Source organism: Oculina patagonica, chromosome 11 (assembly GCF_052425735.1).
Source record: "Oculina patagonica isolate OP01 chromosome 11, crgOcupat, whole genome shotgun sequence".
Taxonomy (NCBI): Eukaryota; Metazoa; Cnidaria; class Anthozoa; order Scleractinia; family Oculinidae; genus Oculina; species Oculina patagonica.
The window spans coordinates 6,750,222-6,777,076 of NC_135768.1; the positions used below are offsets into that span (position 1 = coordinate 6,750,222).

The 26,855-nt window shown below is 40.1% G+C and overlaps 1 protein-coding gene and 2 pseudogenes across 1 annotated transcript; 2 read left to right on the forward strand and 1 right to left on the reverse strand.

Annotated features, from left to right (window-relative positions):
* The first annotated feature begins 172 nt into the window (after positions 1-172).
* LOC144629541 (eIF-2-alpha kinase GCN2-like) lies at positions 173-26,693 on the forward strand. The gene is made up of 20 exons (XM_078487771.1): positions 173-584; positions 1,418-1,533; positions 3,858-3,960; positions 5,630-5,812; positions 8,353-8,433; positions 9,054-9,336; positions 9,760-9,926; positions 10,449-10,562; positions 11,504-11,653; positions 12,124-12,188; positions 14,820-14,937; positions 15,614-15,714; positions 16,407-16,695; positions 17,206-17,339; positions 18,021-18,408; positions 19,273-19,485; positions 20,783-21,148; positions 22,877-24,412; positions 25,102-25,413; positions 26,216-26,693. The coding sequence occupies exons 1-20, from the start codon at positions 495-497 to the stop codon at positions 26,441-26,443; spliced, it is 5,037 nt and encodes a 1,678-aa protein (XP_078343897.1). The 5' UTR covers positions 173-494; the 3' UTR covers positions 26,444-26,693.
* Positions 6,752-6,867, reverse strand: LOC144631250 (5S ribosomal RNA; annotated as a pseudogene).
* LOC144631247 (5S ribosomal RNA) lies at positions 6,983-7,101 on the forward strand (annotated as a pseudogene).
* Positions 26,694-26,855: the final 162 nt, after the last annotated feature.

The following is a 26,855-nucleotide window of genomic DNA, read 5'->3' on the forward strand; positions in this document are numbered from 1 at the left end:
TAATTAAACAAATTTTCAACCAGTTTCTAAGAAAAAGACAACTGCAGTGTATATTTTTCTCAGAAAAAGAACGTTTCATCATCCGTTCGGTCATGTGATCGGAAATGTAAAGCGATTTGTCATTGGTTGAAATTAAATTCGACACCGGGTCCCCTCCGACAGCAGACATCAACATGGCGGACGATACATTACATGTGTTTACCTAAAGATTGTTTTTACGCTTTTTGTATGGCTTGTATAACGGAGGTAAAGTCTTTACTCCAAAGCGGAAGGTCGCTTAATATATACATCACAAAATATGGTCATTGTATAAAAGAGATTCGTAAATAATTTGGAAAGCAAAGCTTTCAACTACTAAACTCGAGCCTTGGATCGGACAATGTATTGTTTGTTCAACTGCAAAGAGAAACAAGAAGCTCATTGGTGATATTGAACAGTTGTGAACGTAAGACAGAAGAGATTTCTTGCCGATAGCCAATCATAATTTCTCTAAAATGGAAGAAAGTTGCATCGAAAGACAAGAAAATGAGCTACAAGCTCTACAAGCTATTTATATGGACGACTTCCAAGACTTACGGGAAGAGGTAAGCTTTAATTAAGATTTTAAAATCTAAATTAACATGTAAACTTGTAAGCTTTGACCACAGCTGATCAATAACTATGATCTTAAATAGGTGTTCGGATCCTTACGTCACGCTTAAATTAACATATCTGGTGTTCTTTTCATGTAGAGAAAGAGAAATTAAAGCAACAATTGCATTAGATACTTTTTACCCTTGAATACATAAGTCATACAACACCTACCCCGAATTGTCGCTTTTAATTTTTATCTGACTTGATGGGAAACAAATAATGCTCTACTACTACTTATTTATCCTCTTTGTGCCCCGGAGGGCAATTTGAGGCCATAATTGACGCTCTAATGACTGATTAATTGGTGACGTGCCTTGGCCATTTGTTTATTTCCTGCTTCCTGATAACTATAGTATCATTACCAACACAATCTACATAACAGGGCCATAACTAGATTTTTGACATAGACAAGGCAAAAGTTGCGAGCACTGAAGGCGTGAGCCACTCAGGGGGTCTTGGGACAATTTGAAATTTTGAAATCCTGATTAAGCTATGAAACACAATTTTCAGCAGTTTTCATGCGGTATTTCTTCAGAAAAAAAAAAAAAAAATCTCATTGAACTGGGGATTATTTCCCCAACAAAACTTATTTTGTGTTTAATTTTGGGTTAAAATCTAGACGAGGCAAGTGCCTTGTCTTGCCTCTTGCTTGCTACGACCCTGCATAATAATGAAGATGTCAGCTGAGAGAAAAAGCTTTGAATGCAAAATGAAGCGTGTCTTTATTTTAATTTGACCATATTTACATAATTTATGTATTCATTTTTTGTTTTGTTTTGTAAAGCCTGATGAGCCACCAAAGGTGTGTTTGAAACTGACACCGTTACAGAGTGTTGTAGCAAAGGAGGTGCATGCCAGGGTCGACTTAATTGTGCAGTATACAGCAGACTATCCAAATAGGTAAGTTAAAGGAACTTGTAAAACCGAGTCCATAGATCTGTATTCTAATTAACAGCTAGACTATAGTGCAATGTCATTGGGTTTCTACTGTATTTATTCGATTAAGTGCCCAACCTCGTATAAACTCTCACAATCGAATAAGCGCCCACCCTAAAGGTAGAAAAACTTAATTAGTGCCCAGCCTCGAATAAGCGCCCACCCTCACCCCCTTCAAAAAATACTGAAGTGCACAAGAGGAGTACTTTGATTATTACTGAAATTGAGATTGAAATTGTCTAAGTACTACCAAGAGGCTTCCCTGAAGAAACTTTCAATGAGCAGTTAAAATTCTGTTTTGGTACATCTTCACGTTTTATTATTATTCATTGTTTTGTTGTAAAATAAACTAACTATGCTTGCAAGAAATGGTTAAAATTCAATAAGCGCCCAGCCTCGAATAAGCACCCACCACAAATAAGGGCCTACTCTCAAGGCCCAAAAAATAATTAATTAAATATTGCGCCCAGGGCACTTAATCAAATAAATACGATATCAGCTAATGGATGTGATGAAAGAAACACTAATTAAATTAGCAGTAAAAGTTCACGCTTTTGCATGACAATAAATTAGTTCAATTTTTGTCACATTGCATTCTGAATTTTAGAACACCTTATGCTGTGTTTACACTTGAGCATTTACCGCGGTTAACGTTTACTGACTTAACCTTGGTACATTTGTACAGTGTTTATACTGGCTTAAATAACCGAGGTAATTCTGTCATCAATCACGATAACGATCAAATCAAATTGGCGGCCAAAGAAAGAGAAAAGCTGTGGCTCTTGTAGTCCTCGCATTTTATTTTTATTATTATTTTTAAGCTGCGAACTCAGGTCACAATATTTCAGCAGGTAAAAAGTGCTTGTTACAGTCGAACCTCGATTATCCGGACCTCGATTAACCGGATTTCTCGATTATCCGGACTTCCTTCTCTGGTCCCAATTTTTTCATGAATATTAATTAGTGACATTCAAGACCAGCTATAACTAAGTTCTATGACGATTTAAACATTATTTCAAGGTGGTTTACCTGTCAAAAGACATTGGAAAACCTCTGATGTGTAGTTTCCAATCGAACAACATTTAATACTTCGGCAGACAACTTCCTTATTCAGTTTCCAGTAGCCATAAAAACATTCGCACAAATAAATTTGCTTTCTGTCTTTGCTTACTTGTATTATACTGAAGTTTTCAAAGCAAAAAGGCAAAATTCAGAATGTTTAAATCCTTCAATGAAGTGAAAAACATCGTAGAAAGGTCGAGCGGTCAACACTTGCACCACGTCTAGTCACCAGACCCAACACGAAATAAAGCATGGAACGCCTGGAGGTTCAAAATTGTTTCCGAACGAATCGGCGTGTTTTTGTCGCCTTTTTCAGAGAAAAACTGCCTTAAAATGATCAGTGTCTTCGGAATTTTTGTTTGTGAGGATGGCTAACAGCTGATTTATCGCTATTATGAAGCAACTTTTCTTTTTTTTTTCTGTTTAATGTGGAAAAATGCGTCGAAGATGCGGAGGATGCGTTAGTTAGCGAACTATGCGGACCCGCACCACCGCATCCTGTCAGATGGCCTGGGGTTTTTTTCGGTTCATTAATATTCATACTTTCGATTATCTGGACTCTCGATTATCCGGACTATTTAGTCTAGTCCCAACGAGTCCGGATAATCGAGGTTCGACTGTACTTAAATTGCAGTACAGCTGTACTTCAAGAAGTTGAGGTGAAAGCAATTGATTTTGCTTCAAAAGACAATGCGCGCTGAACGTGCGAGATCATTGCCGAGAAACCAATTCTGATTTAAATCCCTTTTACACAGAAATTTCGTTGAGGATTGGTGGAAAGAAAAAATCAGAATATCTAGAGATACGTTCGATTTACACTGTCGGAGTGGTTGGTCCAGATTTGGCAAAGAAGAACACCAGATTGATAGCTAGATCAAATACAAACGTGGAAATGAAGTCGCAAAAACGTCATCAAATGACACTGACGCAATCTGGACACCAGGGGAATGTGAAATACTATGTGACCGCAAGCGGATATATCTGTCATCTCGACCTTGGTTACCGACCTAAACCATGCCTGATCACAGGGTTAATCGAACTTTTACCTTGGTTAACTTTCTATTGTCTCGGGTGGCGTTTACCATGGTATCTGCAGTTGGCGTTTACACACGCAAAATTTTTACCTAGGTAAGTAAACTCCAATACCTCGGTAAAATGCTCAAGTGTAAACACAGCATTAGTTAATCAAGTCTGGTCAATCTCATTACGAGGTCTGTCTTTGTTAGGAGTCCCAAGCTATCCCTGTGCAATGCTGCGGGCATTTCAAATGAAGATGTGAGTAAACTTCAAAATGAGCTTCAGCGCATGGCTGCCGATCTTGTTGGGGAGGTAAGATGAATTTCATAGATCTGTCAGGGTGTTACTGTTCTTTGTGCTGAGAGCAAAATAATTACTTAACAGTGGAAAGTGTAGGTCGGAGTACTTGCCATGTCATTAAGCCTAGTGGCACATCAGGCCAGGCCTCATCTCAGTTTACATGACATGAAGCAACTACATGTAGTATCTTATTTCAACTCCCCCCTGGATGGGAAGCTAGTCCATTATCACAGGGGGGGGGGACTCAAAAAAGTTTATACGGGAGGCTCCGCCCTGAGGTCGAACTCCTTACCCTTTCATATACCATTTTGACGGAAAAAGCACCCCTTTCGTTTACTTTTTATAGAAAAAAGGTACCCCTTTCATATATATTTCATATACACGACACAAAACATACTTAAAACAGAATGATTTCTTGACATTTTTTACGTAGCGCTTAATAAATTAAGACGATACAGCCATAAGTTGTGTCTGTTAGAAAAATTTAAAGGCCTTTTTTTAAATATTTTAATGGCAGAATTTCCTACCCTTTCATATACCTAAACGTGTGAAATCCCTTCCTTTTCATATACCTGAAGCCTGAAAAAGGTACCCCTTTCGGGCGGAGCCTCCCCATATAGGCCATTCAGTATAGGGAGTACCCCCCTCCCCCCTCTCCGGGGTTGCCTTCTGTCACGTACAGGTACCCATTTATACCCCTGGGTGAAGTGAGGTACTGCAATTGTATTGCTCAACATCTCAATGCAGTTACCCCAGCCAGGGCGTGAAACCAGATGGCTTAATCTGGAGTCCAGGTCCCAGTTGTTCAAAGAGTGTATTAAACACTATACACCAGATAAAATCGCTATCCAGAGCATACATGTAAGTGTTGACAAAACATACAATCATGTACTACCCTATCCACTGGATAGCGATTTATCTGGTGCTTAGTGTTATCCATCATTTGCCCTGACTAATGTACACCTTCAATTCATGTATGTGGGTATATTATGCTGTGCAGTAGTCCATTGCAGGCTATATTAGAATTTACAGCCAGTAGATCTTCCCAACCTATGGATGACTAGATGGTCTTCCACTGCCCTTGACGGATGAACAACAGCATTTACAGCATTTTGTCAGCTTGCCATATTACCAGTTTGTCAGAAATTTTGTAGTCATTTCTATACAGCTGTGTTGGAGACTGTATAGGGGTATACATGTAACATGTCTTGCCACAAACTCACTTCGCCATTTTAGGGTCATTTCACCATGATCCTGTAGAAAAAGTGCAGTGCTTTCTTTCCAGAGCTTTGGCAGGTATTTTCAGTTGTCGTTAATTGCTGGCTAAAATTCTGCCTAAAAAGGGGAGATGCTTTTAGCTTCTCATATTGCTCTCTCAGGGCAATTCAGGGATTTCAAAATGTTTTGAAGTAGGGTTCAGCAACTGGAAGAGTAGGCGGCTGTGACAAGCTGAGCTTGCTTCTCACAAGCTGATTGCTAAGAAAAAAGTGCCCAAAGTAACCGGTGACATAAAATCAAGTAGCCGGTGGAGCTCCTGGGGGTGCCGGCTTGTTTTAAAAACCCTGGGGCATATCTGCACTCCACAAGAGCAGCCGAGTCCTACTTCTGAATAAAATCTAATTGAAAGCCCAGAGAGCTCATAGTGTACTTTTTGCTATCTTGTTAAATTACAAATATACAGGTAATGGTTCTTCAACTAGCACATCATGTTCAAACATGTCTTCATAAACACAACAAACCACAGTTGTCATTTTATGACAAGATGATGGCAAACAAGCGTAAAGAGGAGGAGAGAATCCTAGCTGCAGAGCAGCAGAAACTGCAACAGGAAATTGAAGCAAACAAGGAAAGAGAGGAAAATGAGGTCAGTTACAGAATATGATCTAAAAACTAGATTTTTTTGCATACCGGGATGTGCTATTAAATATAGTTAGCTACAAGGGTGACCCTATTCGGCGGAATGGCGGAATGACGGAACGGCACGGTGGAATGGTGGAATGACGGAATATCCTAAAACACGGAATGACGGAATATCCTAAAACGCGGAATGACGGAATATCCTAAAACACGGAATGGCGGAATATCCTAAAACACGGAATGACGGAATATCCTAAAACGCGGAATGACGGAATATTCTAAAACGCGAAATTGTGAAACATTAAAAAAAGAAGCAACAACAGCAACAAAAACAAACAAACAAAAGGAAAATTCTAATTGCTAACTTTCTCAGACGGCGATAACTGCGGAGGCTAAGAATGTCGTTAAGAATGATTCAGGTACTTTAACTTGTGGATATTTGTTGCCGTCACAGAAAAGCCAACTTGTTTACAGCGGCTGCTAGCAGTAGAAAACCAGTAAACAGTAAATATACCCCATAAACGAAGGGTGTTTTTTATACATCTTCTTAAAGGAGAAGTTCACTCCAGAATGGCCATTTATTTTTTTTACGCCAATAAAAAGTTTATACAAAGATATGTTATTCACCAAAATTTCAGCCTCCAACGTGCGCTATAACCCTACGAAATCTTTCCCAAAACTCGACAACTGAACGCCGCCATCTTGGAGCTGGTAATGTATGCGTGACGTCAAAGAGCTCAGCTCATCCTTCGAAGGATACTCGAGTGATCGACTGGGAGGATTTCGTACAGAGTTCTCGTCCCGCTCGAGACAATGAAATGTATAAAGTTAGGAGCCATAATCGATTATGGCTCCTGATAAAGTCGAAGTTCGTTAACGAAGCTGTTAGAAAGAAAACGAAAGGGCCTTAAAATTACTAAGTTCGTACTGAGAAATTAAAAAAAAGGAAACCCAAAACAAGGGGTTTCCAGATGGTCACCCATCCAAGTACTAACCCCGCCCAACAGGGCTTAACTTTGGCGATCAGACGAGAACCGTTGCTTTCCATGTGGTATCAGTCCCAGACGATGCAAAGTCTAACAAGAGTCGTGCAAATAAAGAACAGAAACACCTGGTTATAATGGATCTTTTGAACGATGATTTAACTGGATAAACACTGTTATAAGCTGATTTACGCGCTCTTTCTGATACCACATGGAAAGCAACGGTTCTCGTCTGATCGCCAAAGTTAAGCCCTGTTGGGCAGGGTTAGTACTTGGATGGGTGACCATCTGGAAACCCCTTGTTTTGGGTTTCCTTTTTTTAATTTCTCAGTACGAACTTAGTAAATTTCAGGCCCTTTCGTTTTCTTTCTAACGGCTTCGTTAACGAACTTCGACTTTATCAGGAGCCATAATCGATTATGGCTCCTGACTTTATACATTTCATTGTCTCGAGCGGGACGAGAACTCTGTACGAAATCCTCCCAGTCGATCACTCGAGTATCCTTCGAAGGATGAGCTGAGCTCTTTGACGTCACGCATACATTACCAGCTCCAAGATGGCGGCGTTCAGTTGTCGAGTTTTGGGAAAGATTTCGTAGGGTTATAGCGCACGTTGGAGGCTGAAATTTTGGTGAATAACATATCTTTGTATAAACTTTTTATTGGCGTAAAGAAAATAAATGGCCATTCTGGAGTGAACTTCTCCTTTAAGAAGATGTATAAAAAAACACCCTTCGTTTATGGGGTATATTTACTGTTTACTGGTTTTCTACTGCTAGCAGCCGCTGTAAACAAGTTGGCTTTTCTGTGACGGCAACGAATATCCACAAGTTAAAGTACCTGAATCATTCTTAACGACATTCTTAGCCTCCGCAGTTATCGCCGTCTGAGAAAGTTAGCAATTAGAATTTTCCTTTTGTTTGTTTGTTTTTGTTGCTGTTGTTGCTTCTTTTTTTAATGTTTCACAATTTCGCGTTTTAGAATATTCCGTCATTCCGCGTTTTAGGATATTCCGTCATTCCGTGTTTTAGGATATTCCGCCATTCCGTGTTTTAGGATATTCCGTCATTCCGCGTTTTAGGATATTCCGTCATTCCGTGTTTTAGGATATTCCGTCATTCCGTGTTTTAGGATATTCCGTCATTCCGCCATTCCGCCGTGCCGTTCCGTCATTCCGCCATTCCGCCGAATAGGGTCACCCAGCTACAAAGCTACAAAGTTCTGCACAAAATACTTGAAACTACATACTTAAAACTATAGCTGCACAAAATACTTTTCGCATACTCTCCATATCTCACTGTTGAAAGAGTGAGGTGTCTTGCCCTATTTTCTAGTCTTGTGATCCTGTTCTTGTTTGCAAAAAAAATTACAGTTTTAATTTGCAGAACCTGAGACACAAAAAAGAAACTTTATTGTCTGTCTCTTAGATCACTGTAAGTTCCTCTTGTGCCACCAAAATAACTTAATTTGTACTTGTATCTATTTTAACTATTAACACTTAGTAGTACTTCATTGTCAATAATGTGTCTGATTAATGACCCATTCTCTTTTTTTGTTTACTTAGAAACGTGAAATAGAAGAAGAATTGCAAAGGAGAGGAGAAGCCATGAAGGAAAGCAGAAGACGAAGGACTGTCGTTATTCCAGTAAGATACTTACTGTATCAAAGGCACTTATTTGAAATCAATTTGAATAAGAATCATCGACTTCCACAAAAATGACACACTTCATTTGAGTGTGCTCTGATGTCTGAAGCACAAAGCACCATGCTGTTGCCAAAGTTCCACAAACATTTATTTATGTCTTGCTCAGGACATGTATTGGTGCTTCAATATTATATAAAAAAGCGAATATTAACGTTAAAAGCTGACGTTTCGGCGTCATCGTGACACCATTCTCAAGGCAAAGTGAAGAAAAATTGTGAATAATCAAATTGTATTGTGATATCAGTTTCTATAGTCTCTATAAATTAGTTATAGAGACTATAGAAACCGATATCGCATTATTTATTCACTTTGCCTTGAGAATGGTGTCACGATGACGCCGAAACTTCAGCTTTTAACGTTAATATTTGCTTGTTTATGCTTTAAGAAATCGTTATTGATCAAAATATTATATGAGTACAATCAATCACTCACTCACTCAATCAATCAATCAATCAATCAATCAATCAATCAATCAATCAATCAATCAACTGACACAAATTACAGTCATGTAGGAAGAAATTTTATTTTGCCGCATGACCTTATGGTTTTTAAAATGACAGGAAAAGAACTCCAAGACTGATCTAGTCCCCCAAAGCTCAAAAACACGAGATGCCGATCCTAGCCAAGCAAAAGAAATTCCCATTCAGAGAAAACAATCAGGGAATTCTCTTGCATCAATGCAGCCATCCTCACCTAAGAAAACAGATGGAATGCCCTCTGGGTACAGCATCATGAGACGGCGACGGAGTTCTGAAGGCTTGGGTGACGAATCTTTCACAGGGACGAGAGTAATAAACTTCAGCAGCAGAGGGGAGCATGTGGTGCATTGTGGGAAATGTCTTGGTAAGTTTGAATTGATAGGCGACTTTGATCCAATCAAAGAAACTCACCTTAGTTAGTAACCAGGGATGTAGCTAAAAATACACTAAGCCGGCTCATCAACAAGCCCAGCTGGCTTTTCTGGCCTTGGACTTCTGACTTAACTCATTATAAGATTGAGTCCGCTTAAAAAATATATTTATTATAATTATGGTTTGGAAAAAGGATTAAAAAAGTCTTGAATTTTTCATTATAAAAAAAAATGTGTATACATGCTGTTTATACTTCATGCTAATTAGGAATGGAAATTGAGTAAAGAACCAACAGTGATGAACACAAACTTCTCTGATTTAGACTACTAATGAAAATCATTAAAAGGAAATAAATATTATTATGGAAGTATCTGTAACTCATTGACCTGTATTTTTGCACACTTGATTAATATAGGTCAGGGCTCGTCAGGTTCAAGGGTTTACAGTGCCATGGACATCACTATTGGTGATTTAGTTGTGGTTTGTGAATGGACTTTGACTCCACATCAAGTGGGCGCGAGGCGCACACTGAGCATCACTGAGAACCAGCAGCAAGACATGCAAGGAAGACTTATGAAACAGGTTAGATTGTAAAGATAAGAGTAAAGCATGTTCATTAGCCTAGTCTGCATAATAGGCGTAGAAGGGGGAAGGGGGTAGTAGGAGGATTGAGGGAATTTGAGGAGTGAAAACAGCAAGCTACATTAACCCTGTTCAGTTGGCAGTCATTGAGGTTGCATTAGTGAATGCAAACAGAGAGTGCTCAGTTCTAGGATTTTCAAGCAATCATTTAACTTAAACTGATGCATATTTGCATGTTTTGCTACAACAGGAATTAAGGCACTATTCCCATCCCCTTCCAGAGTATTAATGACAATACTTTATGGGTTACAACTCCTAAACGTTTTTTTTTTTGTGAAATCTATTAATAGCAGCAATCCTTCTGTTTTTAACTTGATGGGCACCATGTTCTCTGAGGCATTCTAACGGCCACTGAGGGACCACTGTGGACCTTGAGGCTTTTTTATCATTAGTATCTTAAATAATCACTAAGGTGTAACGTAAAATGCTAATATACTTATTGTACAGTTTGTTTGTTTGAAGGTTTCCAGCATTGAACAGGAGATTCTGTCCCTTATCAACCGAGTCAGTCATCCAAATCTGACTCATTACTTAGCTGTAAATGTCAAGGAAGCAACTCCCACCGTTAAAATTCAGGTAATGAACATTAAACGATTTTAAGTTAAAACGTTTTTTTCAACTTCTCATTAGCGTTGTATTCAATGTTTTGGTCGTTTAATAGGCTGGGTCAGACACCTGTAAGATTTGATTAGCATCACATTACTTATTTACTTCTTTATGAAAATAGCCAACCGGTCAGCTTTCTACTAGTTTGGTTTCGTCACATTTTTTTTTGCTTTATTTCATATATTCAGTCCACATTCCACATACACCCACAAGCTTCTAGTCTTACACACAAACCTCATATTAACAAAGTCTGCTTTTACCTTTTTTGTTAGCCCTTCTGCTATATAAACATGGTATAGCAAAATGATGTATTAAAAGAATTTCAGGTCAAAATTATATCAAACTACATGTAGTCTGGCCTGTATTTTTCTTTGTTCCAGATTTACCACCGAAATCCTTAAGTTTGGAACCACTTTAACCTGAAATTACTTTAAAGGGCGGTATCACATGAAGTCTTCTAAGTTTTTTTTTTTTGTTGTAAACTATGCAAGAATTATAAGGGTGCACTCAGTGATCAACAAGAAAGGCATAATTTCATGTAACACTGTCAAACTTGAATACGTTGGGCCGTCTTCACGTTTTAGGCCACTACTGTCCTATCTCTCCGTAGCCAAACCACCTTTTAACAATTTTCCTGACTAGTGCATTACGTTTTAGCAAGGCCATACAACCATTAGTGGATTTACAATTAACACCAACACACCTTCATTTCATCAAGTAGTACTAAATCATGGTGGTTCTGTCCTTTTAACCTGACGACCTGAACCCACTTGCACCTGAAATTCTTTTTACACTACAACACAAACATGTCATTTTTGTTGCACTGAACGGAAATTAGTTATGTCTTTAAGACCGGATTTCGCTTGAAAAGTAACTTATAATGGTTTTTCGGGCCCGTTTCCTACGTCCAGGTTTTGGCGGAATATGTTGGCGGTGGAGATCTGGGTCTCCATTTGAGAAGTGGAGGGCTACCGTTAGCACAGCTACGGGAATACACACATCAGTTAGTGGAGGCCCTGTGCTATCTTCATGGCAAAGCTGTGGTCCATAAAGATTTGAGGGTGAGTGCTTTGTGTAATAAATGATCAAAATTATACAATACGTCAAGGATGTGATTAGGATAATTACCGTTCAACAACTACGTAAGGATTTAAACAATAACTGGGATAATTCTCGCGCGCTCATTGGTCGAAAGTTTTGTTCGATGAGGGTATACATGTATACTATGAAAATGACGTAACCCGTTACGCAGTTTAAGGAAAATTTCGGAAACTTGAGAAATTGGCACGATTTTACCGAACCAAAGAACCCGGCGAGTTGTGAAGTCAGCTGAAACATTACCCGGAAACATTAACGAAACAATTTCGCACACATTCTTCGGCTTCAAGTGAAAAAAAAAAAACGCTGTCTTACGCTGATTTCCCATTTCAAAATTCGGCTAAGAGGTCCTGCCACAAGAACTACAAGGTCTGGTTCTTTTTCGAGTTCAATTATTTAAGTCCATTTTTATTTGCCTTTTTTTCATTCGTAGTTGACAAGTTGCCGTCTTGACTCTGATGGTAATTTAAGGCTCGCTGACTACAGTGTAGGGAAGAGGTAAGCGACTCGGAACATTTGTTGATCACACTTGTTGTATTCTTTGTTGTATGCATTGCTTATCGCGAGTCCGGCTTGAAGCGGTTTCGACGAGGTATAAGTTATCGTAACTTATGATTACGGTCTCAAGAAAAAAAAAATCGCAGCAGGGTTACGTCCCCGCTTTATTACGAAAGCGCGAGGGAGTGAGGGTATAGGGGGACAAGTATTTTCTTCTAGGGTCAATAACAATTTTAAGAGGATGTCCGCCAGGACTTCGAGTAGTTACTGGACAAAATTATGTACCAAAACTATTTACACCTGATTGCAAGCTTTTGTGTTACTGCTTCAAATATCTTATCGAAAGAAATATTTTCTAACAACACCAAACATCGAAAACAAATTTCGAAGTTCCACTGAATCGCTTAAAGACGAATTTACAAAATGGCTACACGTGAGATTTTGCCTATAGCTTGTGAACTTTGAAATTCATTTTCTCAGGCTCTGATAAGAAATTGTTGTTGGTGTTATCACGAATAATTACTTACATCTTTAACTTTTATTAAGGGTAAGAAAGAACGCAATAGGATTTAAATTATCCTGGTAATCGATTTTTGTCCAACTTAAATAAATGTTACTCGACTTCCTAGTGGATTCCGTCTTAATTATGTCATTTCATCACCTACAAGACGTTACGCAGTTGTTGCCAATTTTAAGGTGGCTCCGTAGTTATTCCAGGCGCACTCGTAGATGTCAAACTTTGCGTTATAACTTTTTCGGCTTTGACGTGATGGCTATGAAACTTTGGGAAAACTTTTGCCTATCATTCAGTAATGATATGATTTAATTTGATTTCACTGGTGAAAAATATTTTCAATGTTACTGGCGTTTAACTGGATCCCACTTTTTGGACAAAATCGCGTCCAGTAAAAAATTTTGCCGATATATTTTTGCTAAATTTCTAGAATCATCTTATATTCACTTAATACACACCATAGCCAAGTTTCAGGAAAATCGTTGGAGCAGAAGTCCGGAAATACTAAGGTCATGTAAATTCAACGCTTACATTCTATTGAAAGTTTCCTTACTTGACGCTCGTATTCGCTAGTTCTGTAAACATTATAAAATGCATGAAAACGTTCTCCAACCTCCAAAGTTGCGTTTTGTAGCATTTTGCGAAAATTATACCGCGGTTTTGCGTCAAACTGCTGCCACATAAATTTCAAGGTACTGCAAAATGTTTGCATCGATTTTTGTTGCTGTGTTGTGCTGTGAGCTGGAGAATTCTTCTTGGAATTGTAAGCTACTCCGCGACTGAAAGCAGGCGAGCAGTTTTGTTTATATAATTTTGAATACGAAATAAGCATGTGCGTCATTTATTCAAAGAATTCGCACCTTCATAAGGGGGCGTCAGTGATATGCGCGTCAACCACGTCAGGAGGGGAGGATTAAAGAATTTAAACTATATGTGTACCGTTTATAAAAATTGCAAGCACTAATGCAACTTATTGTTGTTAGTGGAGGATTGTGTTTTCGTAATCTTGTAAGAAAAAATTTTAGCGTAATCCCACATTTAATAACACAACCTCATGATTTGTCTTTTGGAGAGTACATCTCCCCTCCCTTCCTGGGGTGGTTAGCGCGCATATCACTAAATCCCCCTTATCATAGGTGCGAATTCTTGGAATAAATGACGCACATGCTCATTTCGTATTCATAATTATGTAAACAAACTGCTCGCCTACTATCAGTCGCGGAGTAGCTTACAGCACGGCACAGCAACAAAAATAGATGCAAACATTTTGCAGTACCTTGAAATTTATGTGGCAGAGGTTTGACGCAAAACTGCGGTATAATTTTCGAAAAAAAGTTGCAAAATGCAACTTTGGAGGTTGGAGAACGTTTTCATGCATTTTATAATGTTTACAGAACTAGCGAATACTTTTTAACGGTTCGTACGATTAACAATCGGCTAGGCACTCTGATTTAGCAAGCATTGGAGAGGCTTCTCACGAAAACTTGGGGTCGTAGCTTGTTTTGTCGACGAGCGTCAAGTATGGAAACTTTCAATAAAATGTAAGCGTTGAATTTACATGACCTTAGTATTTCCGGACTTCTGCTCCAACGATTTTCCTGAAACTTGGCTATGGTGTGTATTAAGTGAATATAAGATGATTCTAGAAATTTAGCAAAAATATATCGGCAAAATTTTTTACTGGACGCGATTTTGTCCAAAAAGTGGGATCCAGTTAAACGCCAGTAACATTGAAAATATTTTTCACCAGTGAAATCAAATTAAATCATATCATTACTGAATGATAGGCAAAAGTTTTCCCGAAGTTTCATAGCCATCGCGTCAAAGCCGAAAAAGTTATGACGCAAAGTTTGACATCCACGAGTGCGCCTGGAATAACTCTGGAGCCACCTTAACAAACAATTTTATTTCGCCTGGCTCCAACCCCACCCCGTCGCGCTCCGTGCCCCCATTCACTTCGCGTTCTTTCCTTGCGTTGAAAAAAAAAAAGATAGAGTGGCTGTGACTGTCTATGTGCCCGGGCCATGAGCTTGGGTGACCTGTGACACACATCATTTTTGAGAGTTAGCCGCAAACTGCTGTTGGCTTGGGACTAAATGTTACTCGCAATATTTTAGGCTTTCTGATTTGCACCAAGTCTATGGTGGTAACGGGAAAGATACGCAGAGTAACACGAGTGAAGAGAACAACAAAACAAGTTCGCGTTATGGGAAAACTGGCGACATTTACAGTTTGGTAAGAAGTGAGAATTTTCCGTTTTATAACAAATCTAAGCTAGCGCTGAAATAACAGAAGTAACAACTTTTAGGTGAACGATGTCGGAGATTTTTGTTACTCGAGTGTAGTGTGCTTTGAAAACGTTATAGAGAATTTTAGTGACATCGGCTTTTTATCACGATTGAACAGAACTGAGCTTATGAACTTATCTAGCTCGTGGGAAAGTTGACCATAACGACTTGAGCTTTTTAACTAACGGGGCTCATTAGGAAGTGGGAATGCCGGGCTCGCGGTACTGGGTAGCGATGAAGGAAAATGATTCCGACATCGTAAAAAGGTAAAACTCTTGTCGAATCTAGTGGCTTATCGATCGGAGCTTATCCTGGTTTCTGTAGCATGAAGCAACTAGAAGTATTGAAGATGCTAGTCCATCGCATGGTTACCCCCAGCAGTAAATTCGCCGTAGAGTGTAATAGTGAATTATTTCGCTTGTTCAGTATGAAGTCAGTAACGTGAATATGACAATGATTTTTTACGCCTTTCAAAAAACCGCGGCTCATGAAGTTCAAAACCAAACCAACGATTACTTTTTTTTGCTTCCGTCAATCATATTAACGAAGACAATCAAAGGATCCTGGAAAAAATTGATATTGGTATGGCTTAGAACTGAAAGATTTACACTGTATGATTATAGGGTTTGCTTGTGCTTTCTTTGGCTCTTGGAGAAGTAATTACTGGAGACGTGAAAGAAATACCTACTTCTTTGCCATCAGAACTACGCGATTTCCTTTCAAAGTAAGTATTAGGGTGAAAATAGGTCTTTCATTTTCCTTTATTCACCACAAAAGGCGTAAGTTTCGTCACACAGGGCTTGTCAAGGGAAAGTTACTCTGTGCTTATCGCCTTTCGCCGGATCGGTTCGCTCGCCAACTAGTTCTCGCGGCGAACGCCGTTTGTGGCGATGTGGCCCAAACGTGATACTGAGGCCTGGGGGGAGAGAAGGGGGAAAAAGAGGGGGAGATGGGGAAAGAGGGGGGGAATTAATCTTAGAATCGTCAAGATTTTGATTCTTTAAAGCGGGCGGAATAATACGTGAGTTACAATTTCTTTCCACGTAAAGTTGAACTTTTATCACACCAGGATAGGAAAGCGAGGATATGAAATGCTTATTTGAGCTCTGCTTAATTAAACTCTTGCTATTTAGTAATAACTTAGCTCCCTGTCTACAGCATGTCCATAAAAGGATACTTGTTTATTCAAAACTCACGTAATGCAGAGTCATAGGTCAACTTGAAAATCGAAACAAATGCCCAACTTTTGAAAGGTGAAGCTAACCGGGCACTTAACGTGAAGGGACCTTTGGGCTCACGTGACAAGAACACGTAAGTGTGTCCCAGTATCTTTGCGTCACCATGCAAACAACAATTGTAATTACAATCAAGCTACGCTGCGTGACATTTTATTTTATTTGTTAATCTCGTTCACAGTTGTTTAAAGGCCGACGAAAGAAATCGCTGGTCCGCTTCTCAATTACTGGAACATTCATTCGTAACTCCGGCTATTTCCAGTGGTTTATCAAACGGTCAAAAGGAAGCGGCTAGAAATGATGGGATCGCTGGGAATGATGGGGCATCATTCCTGGTTGACCAACCGGAACACGAAGAGCCTGTACCAGACTTTTCATTTTTCTCGGGCGTTCCCGGGAAATCCCGCGTCAAATGCGAGTTTGAAGAGCTGCAGTTTCTTGGAAAGGGAGGATTTGGAAATGTCATAAAGGTTAGTGCATTTTGTTGTCAGGAAATGCCTGGTAAGCGACGTCCACAGTTACGCGTTTTCGCTTAAATATCCATACTTTTTTAAGCGTTTGTGCCTATCGTTTTTACCGGAACGATGGAAAAGTATGTTTTTATCTAAAGCGACGTCTTTCAAAAACGCTTTTTATAAAGTGTGGCGTTTTACAAAGGCAGTTTTACTGTTTCCATGTAGCCCTTGACGAAAAAACTTATCATTTGACAATAGCTAAAGGAATGTAAATGTACAGAATGTATGTAATGTTATGTCAGTAAACATTATTAAAAAAAAATCATTTGACATCGGTTTCAGTCCATATTAGAACGTGTCATGGAATTAATTCAAGGCTCTTCTCTTTGTCACATGCGCCATCCCAGGTCCCTGCGTTTTCTTTCGTTTTGGACCATTTCAATGAGGACATGTGGCAATATTGGGTTTATTGATATTCATTTCCATTTGACTGTATATTTTTTTAACCTCTTTCATTCCTTTCAGGTGCGCAATAAACTTGACAACTGCCTGTACGCTGTAAAGCGGATTCCTCTGAACCCAAAGAGCTCTCAGTTCACCAAGAGGATTATGCGCGAGGTGCAGCTGATTTCCCGCCTGAATCACGAGAATGTTGTCAGGTCAGCAGCTTTTTCTTGGGATCCTAGCTAGCGGGGAACATAGACTCGGGTCACATACCGCCTTAATTGTTTTTCAAGTTGTTTGCTATCCGTCTAATCCTTCCCCAATTTTGAACACTTTGGTTTGTTACTTCCTCTGTCTTTAATTTGGCGTTCATAAAGGATTATGTAGAGGGTACCTTTGATTTGAAAGTCATTCTATCAATATACCGCAAAAACCGATTTCAAATACTGGTTTTCAGAATAGCTGTAGCTTGAGTCAATTAAAAAATATGTTACTCCGGAATAGCAAAGTGTGCTTTTGTGTGGTGTAAAAAACGGTTGGAATAATGAGGTCGATGATTTAACCAGGTCGCCGAAAGGCTAAATTCGGCTGCATGGAACGAGTAGCATAGGTAAAGCTGAAGTTTGAAGGTGATAACGCTTTAAGTCAGCGGTCAGCATCATTGTCATTTATTCTGTAGAATTACCATTTGTTCTGTAGAAACACCTGGGTTGTTAAGAACGTGAAAAAAAAACAAGATTTTATTTCAGATGTGTTCTTTAGCAACCTTGTAACATTGGAATAATAGACCCGTTGTGTATTGAACGAATAAGCTTCCTTGTAATTATGATTAGAACACGACTCTCAGCCAATCAGAGCGAATTCTTTATAAGCTGTTTTTATTGCTGTACCCGCAGATATTACAACTCCTGGATCGAAAACGCAGAAGAACAAGAAGACGGAAAAACTCAATCAGGAGAAGACAAAGCCGCGCAAAACGCCCCTTCAGCCGTGTCAACTGAAGACAGCCTCTTGAAGCTCAACAAGATCGAGGCACCAAGCATGAGAAGTAATGAGACCAATGTAGAAGATTCTTGGTGGCAGGAAGGACAGGAACCAGATGAAAATGGATCGAACTCGTCGTCTAGTGGATCGCAGGAATCGTTTCGTAGTCCTAGTAAAACTTCATCTAAAAGTCACAGTGTGTCTTTCTTTAGCAGCAAATCTGAGTCATCTGAAGGGATAGTGTTCAAAGGGAATGCTGACGAGTCTGTTCTGCAGTTTGGAGATCTACTGGATACTGAGGTAAAGCTGTGGTTCGAGATGTTATAAAAAACAGTGTTGTATTTGTTAAGTGCTAATATAACCTTGTGTAGTCGTCGAATACGAATAGTTAGCGATTTTTAAAAACATTTAACTATAAAAAGCTGCGATAAATGTTTCTTAAAAACATATCTGGAAAACTTTGTTAAAAAACGATAACGTTTCAACGTTGAGCAACGTAAGTGTCAAGTCATAATGAAAGTTGATAAAAATGTATAAACACTAGGTAAAAACAATAGATCAATCGCACAAGGAATAAAAAGGTTTGAATGTCTTTTCAAACAAAGAGTTTCTCACGGATGTAGTCAGTCTCGGTGTTAAAGCTCGGATTCCGTTCCTTTATGTAAAGCATCTCATAAATGAGACAATCAAATTTCCTTTGGTAACGTGAAATAGGCTTTCTTTGAGGCCGCTTATGTGCCCATGTACTTCCAAAAATCGCTTTCCAATCACCTAGTTCTTATGTTCCATAACATGCTGGTGAAGGTGTCGAGCAGTGTAGCCCACATAATTTGCATCGCAGAGATCACACGATAAGAGCTAAATCACGCATTGTTGATTTCCGATTGGAGGCTTGATTTCTTTGGCCTTTGAGATCTTGTTTCAATTTCTTGCTAATAAATACTTGTTGTATGTTAGTCGTTGAATATTTTTCTTAATAAAAAGGAAATCACTAACTTGCTGAAATTGTCTTGTTGTGCTATCAAATCCTTAGAACTAACATTAAAACAAATTAATTATTATTTATGGCAGATAGTGGAGGAATTTATATTTTAAGCTTTGGACCCCAAAGGTAAAAACAGTTCACATGTTTGTTCATGTATGAGTCGATTTGTGTCTCCCCAGTCTGACGATTCTGAGGAAGTGGTGGAATGGCAGGAGACTGGGACTGAGTCCAGCACGGAGAGCGTGGGGTTGCAGTATTTGTACATCCAGATGGAGTACTGTGAGAAGAGCACCTTGAGGAACCTTATTGACGAGGGCTTGCATCACGATAAGGACCGAGTGTGGAGGCTCTTCAGGGAGATCGTAGAGGGACTGGCGCACATTCACATGCAGGTGATCTTGTTTTCTATTGGCCGTTCCGAGGTTGCGCAGGGAACTGGGGCGAGTTTCAAATTTCAAGTAATCGATAATCTGACCACCACATAAAAGAACCCGGTGAGATTGGTCATTTGGCCAAGTTTGACGCATTTAGGATGAACACAGACGAAGTTATGGGCCTTGAAACATGGTTAAAAATCCATACAAACATCTCTTATTTTGAGACAGCGTCCCCCAAAACCATATAAACTCTTAAATTTTTTTATGATTTTTGTGATACTCTTTAAAATGGGCAAACATAGTGATTTTCAACTTAGTTTCTTTCAAATAATGGGTCTTTGGCAGGGTTTTACAGCTGTCACAAAACGGATAAAAATTTTAAGAGTTTATATGCTTTTGGGGGACGCTGGCTTACATTTAGAGACGTTTGTATGGATTTTTAACCATGTTTCAAGGTCCATAACTTCGTTTCTGTGCATCCTGAAAGCATCAAACTTGGTCAAATCACCAATCTCATCGCGATCTTTCACATGGTGGTGTCAGATTATCGAATACTTGAAATTTGAAACTCGCTCCAGTTCCCTGCGCAACCTCGGTACAGTCGAACCTCTTTGATACGGACACCAAAGGGACAGCGACGAGTGTTCTTATTACAGAGCTAGAGTTTATATGAATTTTGGTTTCCTTCGGACCAAGTGAACTTTCTGTAATAGGGAGTTGTCCGTGTTGTAGAGGTGTCCGTAAGGAGAGGTTCCACTGTAGCTATCGTCCGAGACGATAATGTTGTTCAATTCAGTTTTTTTTTTAGTTTGTTCTGTTTTCATGCTTGCTAGAAAGGAATTTAAGGTCGTGTTATACTTTAATCAACCGCAACCATCTCGTTTTATAAAATAAATAAATAATAATAAATAAATGGGAATTTACAATGTCATCTTCCACATATTGGCTCTTCTTGATCCCACTGATTTCAGAACGAATTGAAATTTGGCAGTGTTGGTTATGACGCCAGGTCCGGGATTCGAACCCGGGCCACATTGGTGGAAGGACAAGTACTCTCAACACTGCGCCATCCCTGCTCTCGAAGATGACTTTTGCTTAGGTTGTCGAAACGTCAGACACCAACAACAGTTCTTTTCAGAACTACACTCACCCGAACAATCACACTATACGAACTACTTATTCTCCTTGGTTCATTTACTATCAATGTCAACCGAAAAGTTTTTTTGTTTGATTGTTTCCTTGTTTGATTTTTGAACAAGTAACCACCCTTAAAATACCTTATTATTTTTTTCTGTTTTCAAAATTTAAACAGGGCATCATCCATCGAGACCTCAAGCCCGTAAACCTGTTCCTAGATTCTCACGGCCGTATCAAGATCGGCGACTTCGGCCTTGCAACGACGCACGGCATGACGCGAGGAGGCATGGGTCCCGATGCTCCGGATTCAAATGAGAAGACCCAGTCTCCCAAGAGCAGCTCCACCACCAAAGAAAGCATGACGGGTAAAGTTGGCACGGCGCTGTATGTCTCCCCAGAGCTGGGTAACCGAGCCGGCGTGCGAGTGAAGTACAGCCAGAAAGTTGATCTGTACAGCTTGGGAATTATCTTCTTTGAGATGTGTTACAAGCCTTTGACGACCTCCATGGAGAGAGTTAAAGTTTTAGGAAACCTACGAACGGTATGTTACTTAGACAAGGCTGAGGACATTGTTTGCATATTGTGCGTTTCTACGGCGGCCATACTGGTGTTCCCATACATCGCGGCTGAAATCTCCACTGATTTTCCTGTTTACCCTTCACTCCCTTAAAGTCCGGATGAAGCACTAGTACGTGATCTTTAAAATGAAAGCTACTGAGTAGTTCTTTCATGCGGTGCTGTTTTTTTTGTGCTGTACAAGGTGGTTCTAGCGTTTTAGTTTCTAAACGAAAGCCTAGTGTGTAAACATTTAAATAAAACCTATTGAGCAGTACTTTCATGTGGTGCTGTTTATTATACTGAACAAGGTGGTTACAACGTTTAAGTCCATGGTTGAAACCCTAGTGTGTGACATTCAAATGAAAGCTATTGAGCAATACTTTCTTGTTATCCCTTTGTTCCGGACTTTCAAATGTGTGAAGTTGCAAATTAAAGCATCGTTTTTTCGAGTATTTTGCTTGTTTACAAGCAAAAGGAAGGAGAATAGCGGTTAAGTTGGGTAATCTCGAACCACATTCTTGTTAACTCTCAAGGGACTGTTTTAATTTCTCAAGGGAATACTTTCCGCTGTGGGTGATCAAAGCGCGTGACTTGTTAAGTGTCACTCTATAGTTGTGCTTCAGCACTTCCGTTCTTGTAGAAAAAACGTGACTTGTCAAATTTACAAACGTTATATAACAATTAAAAACGTGAGTAGCCCAAATCTCACGTGACATAACCAATTGAGAATGTGAAAGGTTCAGCGCTCGAAGGCAGCGAAGTTTAAAACGATTAAGAACGCAATTTGTACTGGTACAAGTCTTTAGGCGCTAATATTAATTTAACCTAAAACGATTAACAACGCAAATTTGTACTGGTACAAGTCTTTCACACACTAAAACGTTGCTAATAGTTAACCAAAGGGAACTCATTTCGTGACAATTGATTATTTCTGCTGAGTTGCACAATTTAAAATTGCGACATTCAATGCAGGTGTGAAGTGATATTTACAAGTTTTTTTTGTAGCCTGTTGTGAAATTACTTCCGGTGGAAGCAGTAAACACTAAAAGTTTTTGCTTCTGTTCAGAAGTTAATGCATCGCCATTAGAAAAAAAACAGCAACTGTTTTACTGGAAATGAAGTCGTTAGAAATGGCATGTGTAGCCGTAAGGTAAAGAATAACGCGAGGAGAAGCGGCTTTTGGTAATATCCAAACGAAAATTTACTTCTCAATGTGGGGTTAAGATTGCGTGACGAGACAAAAGGTAACTCTGTCGTGCGTAACCTTTATCGGGAACCCTGCATTAGTCCGAGTAGAAATCTTTCTAACTCGAAAGGAAACAACTATTTCGATTAAAGGCAATTGTCAAAGTTACCATTTTTAACCAAGCCAAAGTATATGAGTCGCAAAGCGCCCAGCCGTCGCGACTGACAAATACAGCATTTCTTCCGCGAAAATAAAAAAAATGCTTGAACTGAAAGACGTTTGAATTCTTCCATGATATGTTCGACCAACAATGCCCAGGATAAACCTTCAACTCATACTAACTTTATGCAAAAAAGTCGATATCTCGAAGAGATCTTTGATTCTTTCTCGCTTTTTAACTCGGAAAATTCCGAGTTCAGGCGATAAGGGCCAATTACACTCCTTCACTCCTTCCCTCGACTTTTGTTAAACATTTTATTGAATAATAAATTAATATCAAATTGAATTAATTTATCTTGTTTTCAGGAACGAATCATTTTCCCGGAAGAGTTTGACCACAAGACCCTCGCCAAGGAAACTATTGTCCTCAAATGGCTCCTTAAACACAATCCTGAGGAACGCCCTACGTCACAAGAACTTCTCCAAAGCCAATACATCCCGCCTAAGATCGAAGATGGTCAGTTGGACGAAGTGCTTAAACACACGCTCGCCTCTACAAACTCCACTCGCTATCAGCGGCTGATGAAAGCCATGTTCTCCCAACATGTGTCTTCGGTCAAGGACGTGACCTACGACATTGACGTCTACGCGGGGCTCTCGCAGGTCACGCCACGCGCGATCCTCGCGCAGCAAATGGTCCACGAGAACGTGAAATCCGTTTTCTTGCGGCACGGCGCGTTGCGGCTGAGAACGTCGCTACTAGCGCCTCGCACTAAGTTATTTGAACAGCTAGAGCTCGCGGTTAGCGTTATGGATCACAGCGGCACGCTTGTCACGCTTCCGTTTGATCTACGGATACCGTTCGCGCGTTATATCGCGCGAAACAGCATCGTTCACATGAAAAGGTTTGACATTGGTTGCGTGTACCGTGATAAGAAGATTCTCGGCTCGCATCCCAAGGAGTTGTACGAGTGTGTCTTCGACATTGTGACAAGCACGCCTGAGAATCTTGTCCCCGACGCCGAGGTCCTGCTGTCGGTAGCTGAAATAATTAAGGAGTTTCCTTCGCTGGCCGCGCGCAGTTACTTCATCAGGATAAATCATGCTGCTCTCATGAAGTGTTATTTGACGTCCGTTGGCATCTCGGACGAGAGACAGTCGGAATTGCTGGCGATTCTTCAAGAAATTCGCAGCGAAAAGGACCGTAATGTGCAGATTCATGCATTTGTTGAGAGCTTGCAGCTTAGCGACCACACGGCTACTGCTTTGTGTGAGTTTTTGGAGTTCGAAGGCCCCGTGAACAAACTGCGAGAGCATCTCATCGGCACAATGAAGCGAAAATCTTGGGTCGGGCAAGCTGCACGGCAGTCATATCACGATCTTGAAGCGATCGCGTCGCATGTGGAAACGTTTGGAATCGGTTTACCCGTGGTTGTCAACACTTCCATGGTTTATAACTTTAATCATTTCTCGGGATTGATTTTCCAGTTTGTCGCTGCAAACAAACGAAAGCGGAAACGCGGTGGGGTTGACATTCTTGCTGCCGGGGGACGATACGACAAGCTGATAAATCACTTCCGGCGTGGAGCAGAAGCTACTCACCCCTCCCCTGGAGCAGTGGGTGTTAGTATCGCCATTGAGAAAATAGTCGCGGCTGTTTTGGAAGAAGACGATGATACAATTCCCAGCGCCTTCGATGTCTTCGTGTGTTCAGCGGGACACAACCCAATGTTGGCAGAACGCATGCGCATCGCGCGTGATTTGTGGAAGGCTGGGATCAAGGCGACCATTTCTTATGATTCAAAGGACTTGACTCCTCTGGAAGAACTGCAAGAGTTTTGTAAACAAGGAGGAATTCAGCATATGGTGGTTTTGAAGGAGCAGGAAACTGGCAGTGTCAGGGTGAGCAAAATTGCTGTTGTTATTTACTTTCGCCTGTTTCTTTTTTGGTAGACTACTACAACTGACATCGAACAGAATAGAAGCACTTTGAACTTTTTAAACTTTTTTATTTGTTTAAAATAGAACTTACAAAATTGCTTGCCTCCGCTACTACCACTCTGTAATAACACTCAAAACCATAAGAACAAGTAATCGGAAAGTGTAGTGCTTTCTCGCCCTAGACCACGCTCGGCTTGCTGTTTTTTTTATACACTTTATACCCCCACTTGGGAGCCTATTTGCAGGCTAGAGGAAAAACAACACCTGTCGCTAGCGCGAGAAATCACACAACTAAGAGCAGCGGGAAAACATGTAAAAAGTGACAAGCGCAGTATGCCAAACTTGGCCCTTTCTTCACAGCAGTCAAACGCAAAAATCTAACGCCACTTCCAGTTTTCGTTGACTCGAAGTTTGTCTGAGTGTGAAGCGAAAGTGTGCGACGTTTGTACGAAAACGTTATGAAAATACAGTGTTAAACCAAATTACAAGCTGATAGATTAGTTGAATAACAATGATTGCGGCATACAAAACCTTTTTGTACGTACTAAAAATTACTTTAATTTCTTCTCAAGATCTGTTGTTGTTTCTTGGTGTTCGGGTGGTTTAGATTCGTCACAGTCAACTGCAAGCAATCTTTTTTCTTTTTACAGGTCCGTTCTTTGGACAAAGAAAAGATCTCTGAGTCTCGAGTCCAAATAAAGGACCTTGTAGACCATCTTCAAGGAAAGCTCTCTACGAAGCCTGAACCCACCGAGTCCTCTGCGCCCCTTGGTAACAAAGGCGCAGGGACACAGAGCGGTAATGAGCCAACTTCCACATTTGTCCCAGAAATGAAAGTCTCGTTCAACACACAAGAAAAGATGGCCTGGAACACAAAAAGGAGATACGAGAGCTTAATGATTTCAAAGATTAAACCTCTGTTGACTGATATTAGTTCCAAGAACGCTGTGGAAGTGATCGGGGTTAGTTTGAAACACGTGTTGTTGTGCTGTTTATTTGTTGCACTACTTTAGTGTACCAGCAAATTGTCTTTACTGCGCTTTTATAGGGAGCTTGGTGGACCAATGGTTAGCCGACGCGCTGGACTCCGGATCGAGCGGTCCGGGTTCGAGCCTGGCCGGGGTCATTGTGTTGGGCAAGACACTTTACTCTCATAGTGCCTGTCTCCACCCAGGTGCATAAATGGGTACCGGCGAACTTATGCTGGGGTGGGGGGGGGGTAGCAAAATAGCAAAATATGAAAATAACCACTTAAAACAGTGGAAGGACATTTCAATAACACAGCAATTACAAAAGAAGGTATGGATACCGTGACTAGACAGTAATTGAAGAAGACTACAACAAATAGCGATATGGGTTTTAAACTGAAATTGTTAGGCTAAACAATCCATTTCCTTCTTTGCCATCCTTAGTGTTATTTGTCTCGTAGTCAGTGCTCCACAAAACTTAGTGAGCTAACAAGCCAACTGAGAGCTGGTCATTAAATTGGTTGGTAATATACCCGGGAAAGATGAAGATGAAATAATGAATATATATATGAAATCATATATTTGAACTGCGGATGAAGAATAAATGAAGTTGGCTTGTTAGCTCAATTAGTTAGAGCGCTGCACTGGTGTCGCAGAGGTCAGGGTTCGAGTCCCGGCAAGCCTGATTTTATCAGGTTTATTTTCACAACTGCTTAAGTTGTGTTCATAACTGCGAGGATCTTCTCTTCATTTAACATACGATTGTTTCTCTTAACCGTTTTCTTGTGTTTCCTAGGTTGACTTGCCAGGTTCTGTCATACGCAACATGGCAGCGATCCTTGATCTGAATTCTAATGAAGATGCCTTTGATGCGAGTGTAGCAACAATTGCTGACAAAAACCCTCGCTACAAGAAATACCTTGGACGTGTTTGCGACGACATTAGGGAGTTGAAAATCTCCGGGAAAGTACAAGTCGTTTTTGTGTACAGCGTGAAAGACGAAATGTTTAAAATATTTTTCTAAAGGAAGGAACATTTTTCACTCTTTCTCATGTAAGATAGTCTTCTAAAAACGTTACCTGCGTCACACAACACAAATTTGGTCACGCAATTTTTGTAGTTGTTGGTAAGTAAAGGCAAGTATTGTCACAGTTTTACATGCTGTATCTTTGCATAGCAAAAAAAAAAAACAACCAGAACTTTCAAATGCGTAAAACAGTTTCCTTCATGCGTCATAATGTCCGAAGCATTAGAAGTTTCGTTTGTTACATGGGACTTTCGTGATTTTTAGTGCAGAATACACTGTTGTGGTTGTTTATGGGCTCTCCTGGGCCCGGTTGCATAAAACGTCCACTTAAGTGCTCACGTAAGTAGGACACTTACGAATCTGCTATGGGTACACTTAAGGGTGTTGCATGGAACATACTTAGCGCACT

Excerpts from the sequence above, each read along its gene's own strand:
- LOC144629541 (XM_078487771.1), top strand. The coding sequence starts at position 495 with ATGGAAGAAAGTTGCATCGAAAGACAAGAAAATGAGCTACAAGCTCTA. Across the intron at positions 12,189-14,819 it reads GACTACAGTGTAGGGAAGAG|GCTTTCTGATTTGCACCAAG; the intron begins GTAAGCGACTCG and ends GCAATATTTTAG. Across the intron at positions 21,149-22,876 it reads TTTTAGGAAACCTACGAACG|GAACGAATCATTTTCCCGGA; the intron begins GTATGTTACTTA and ends TCTTGTTTTCAG.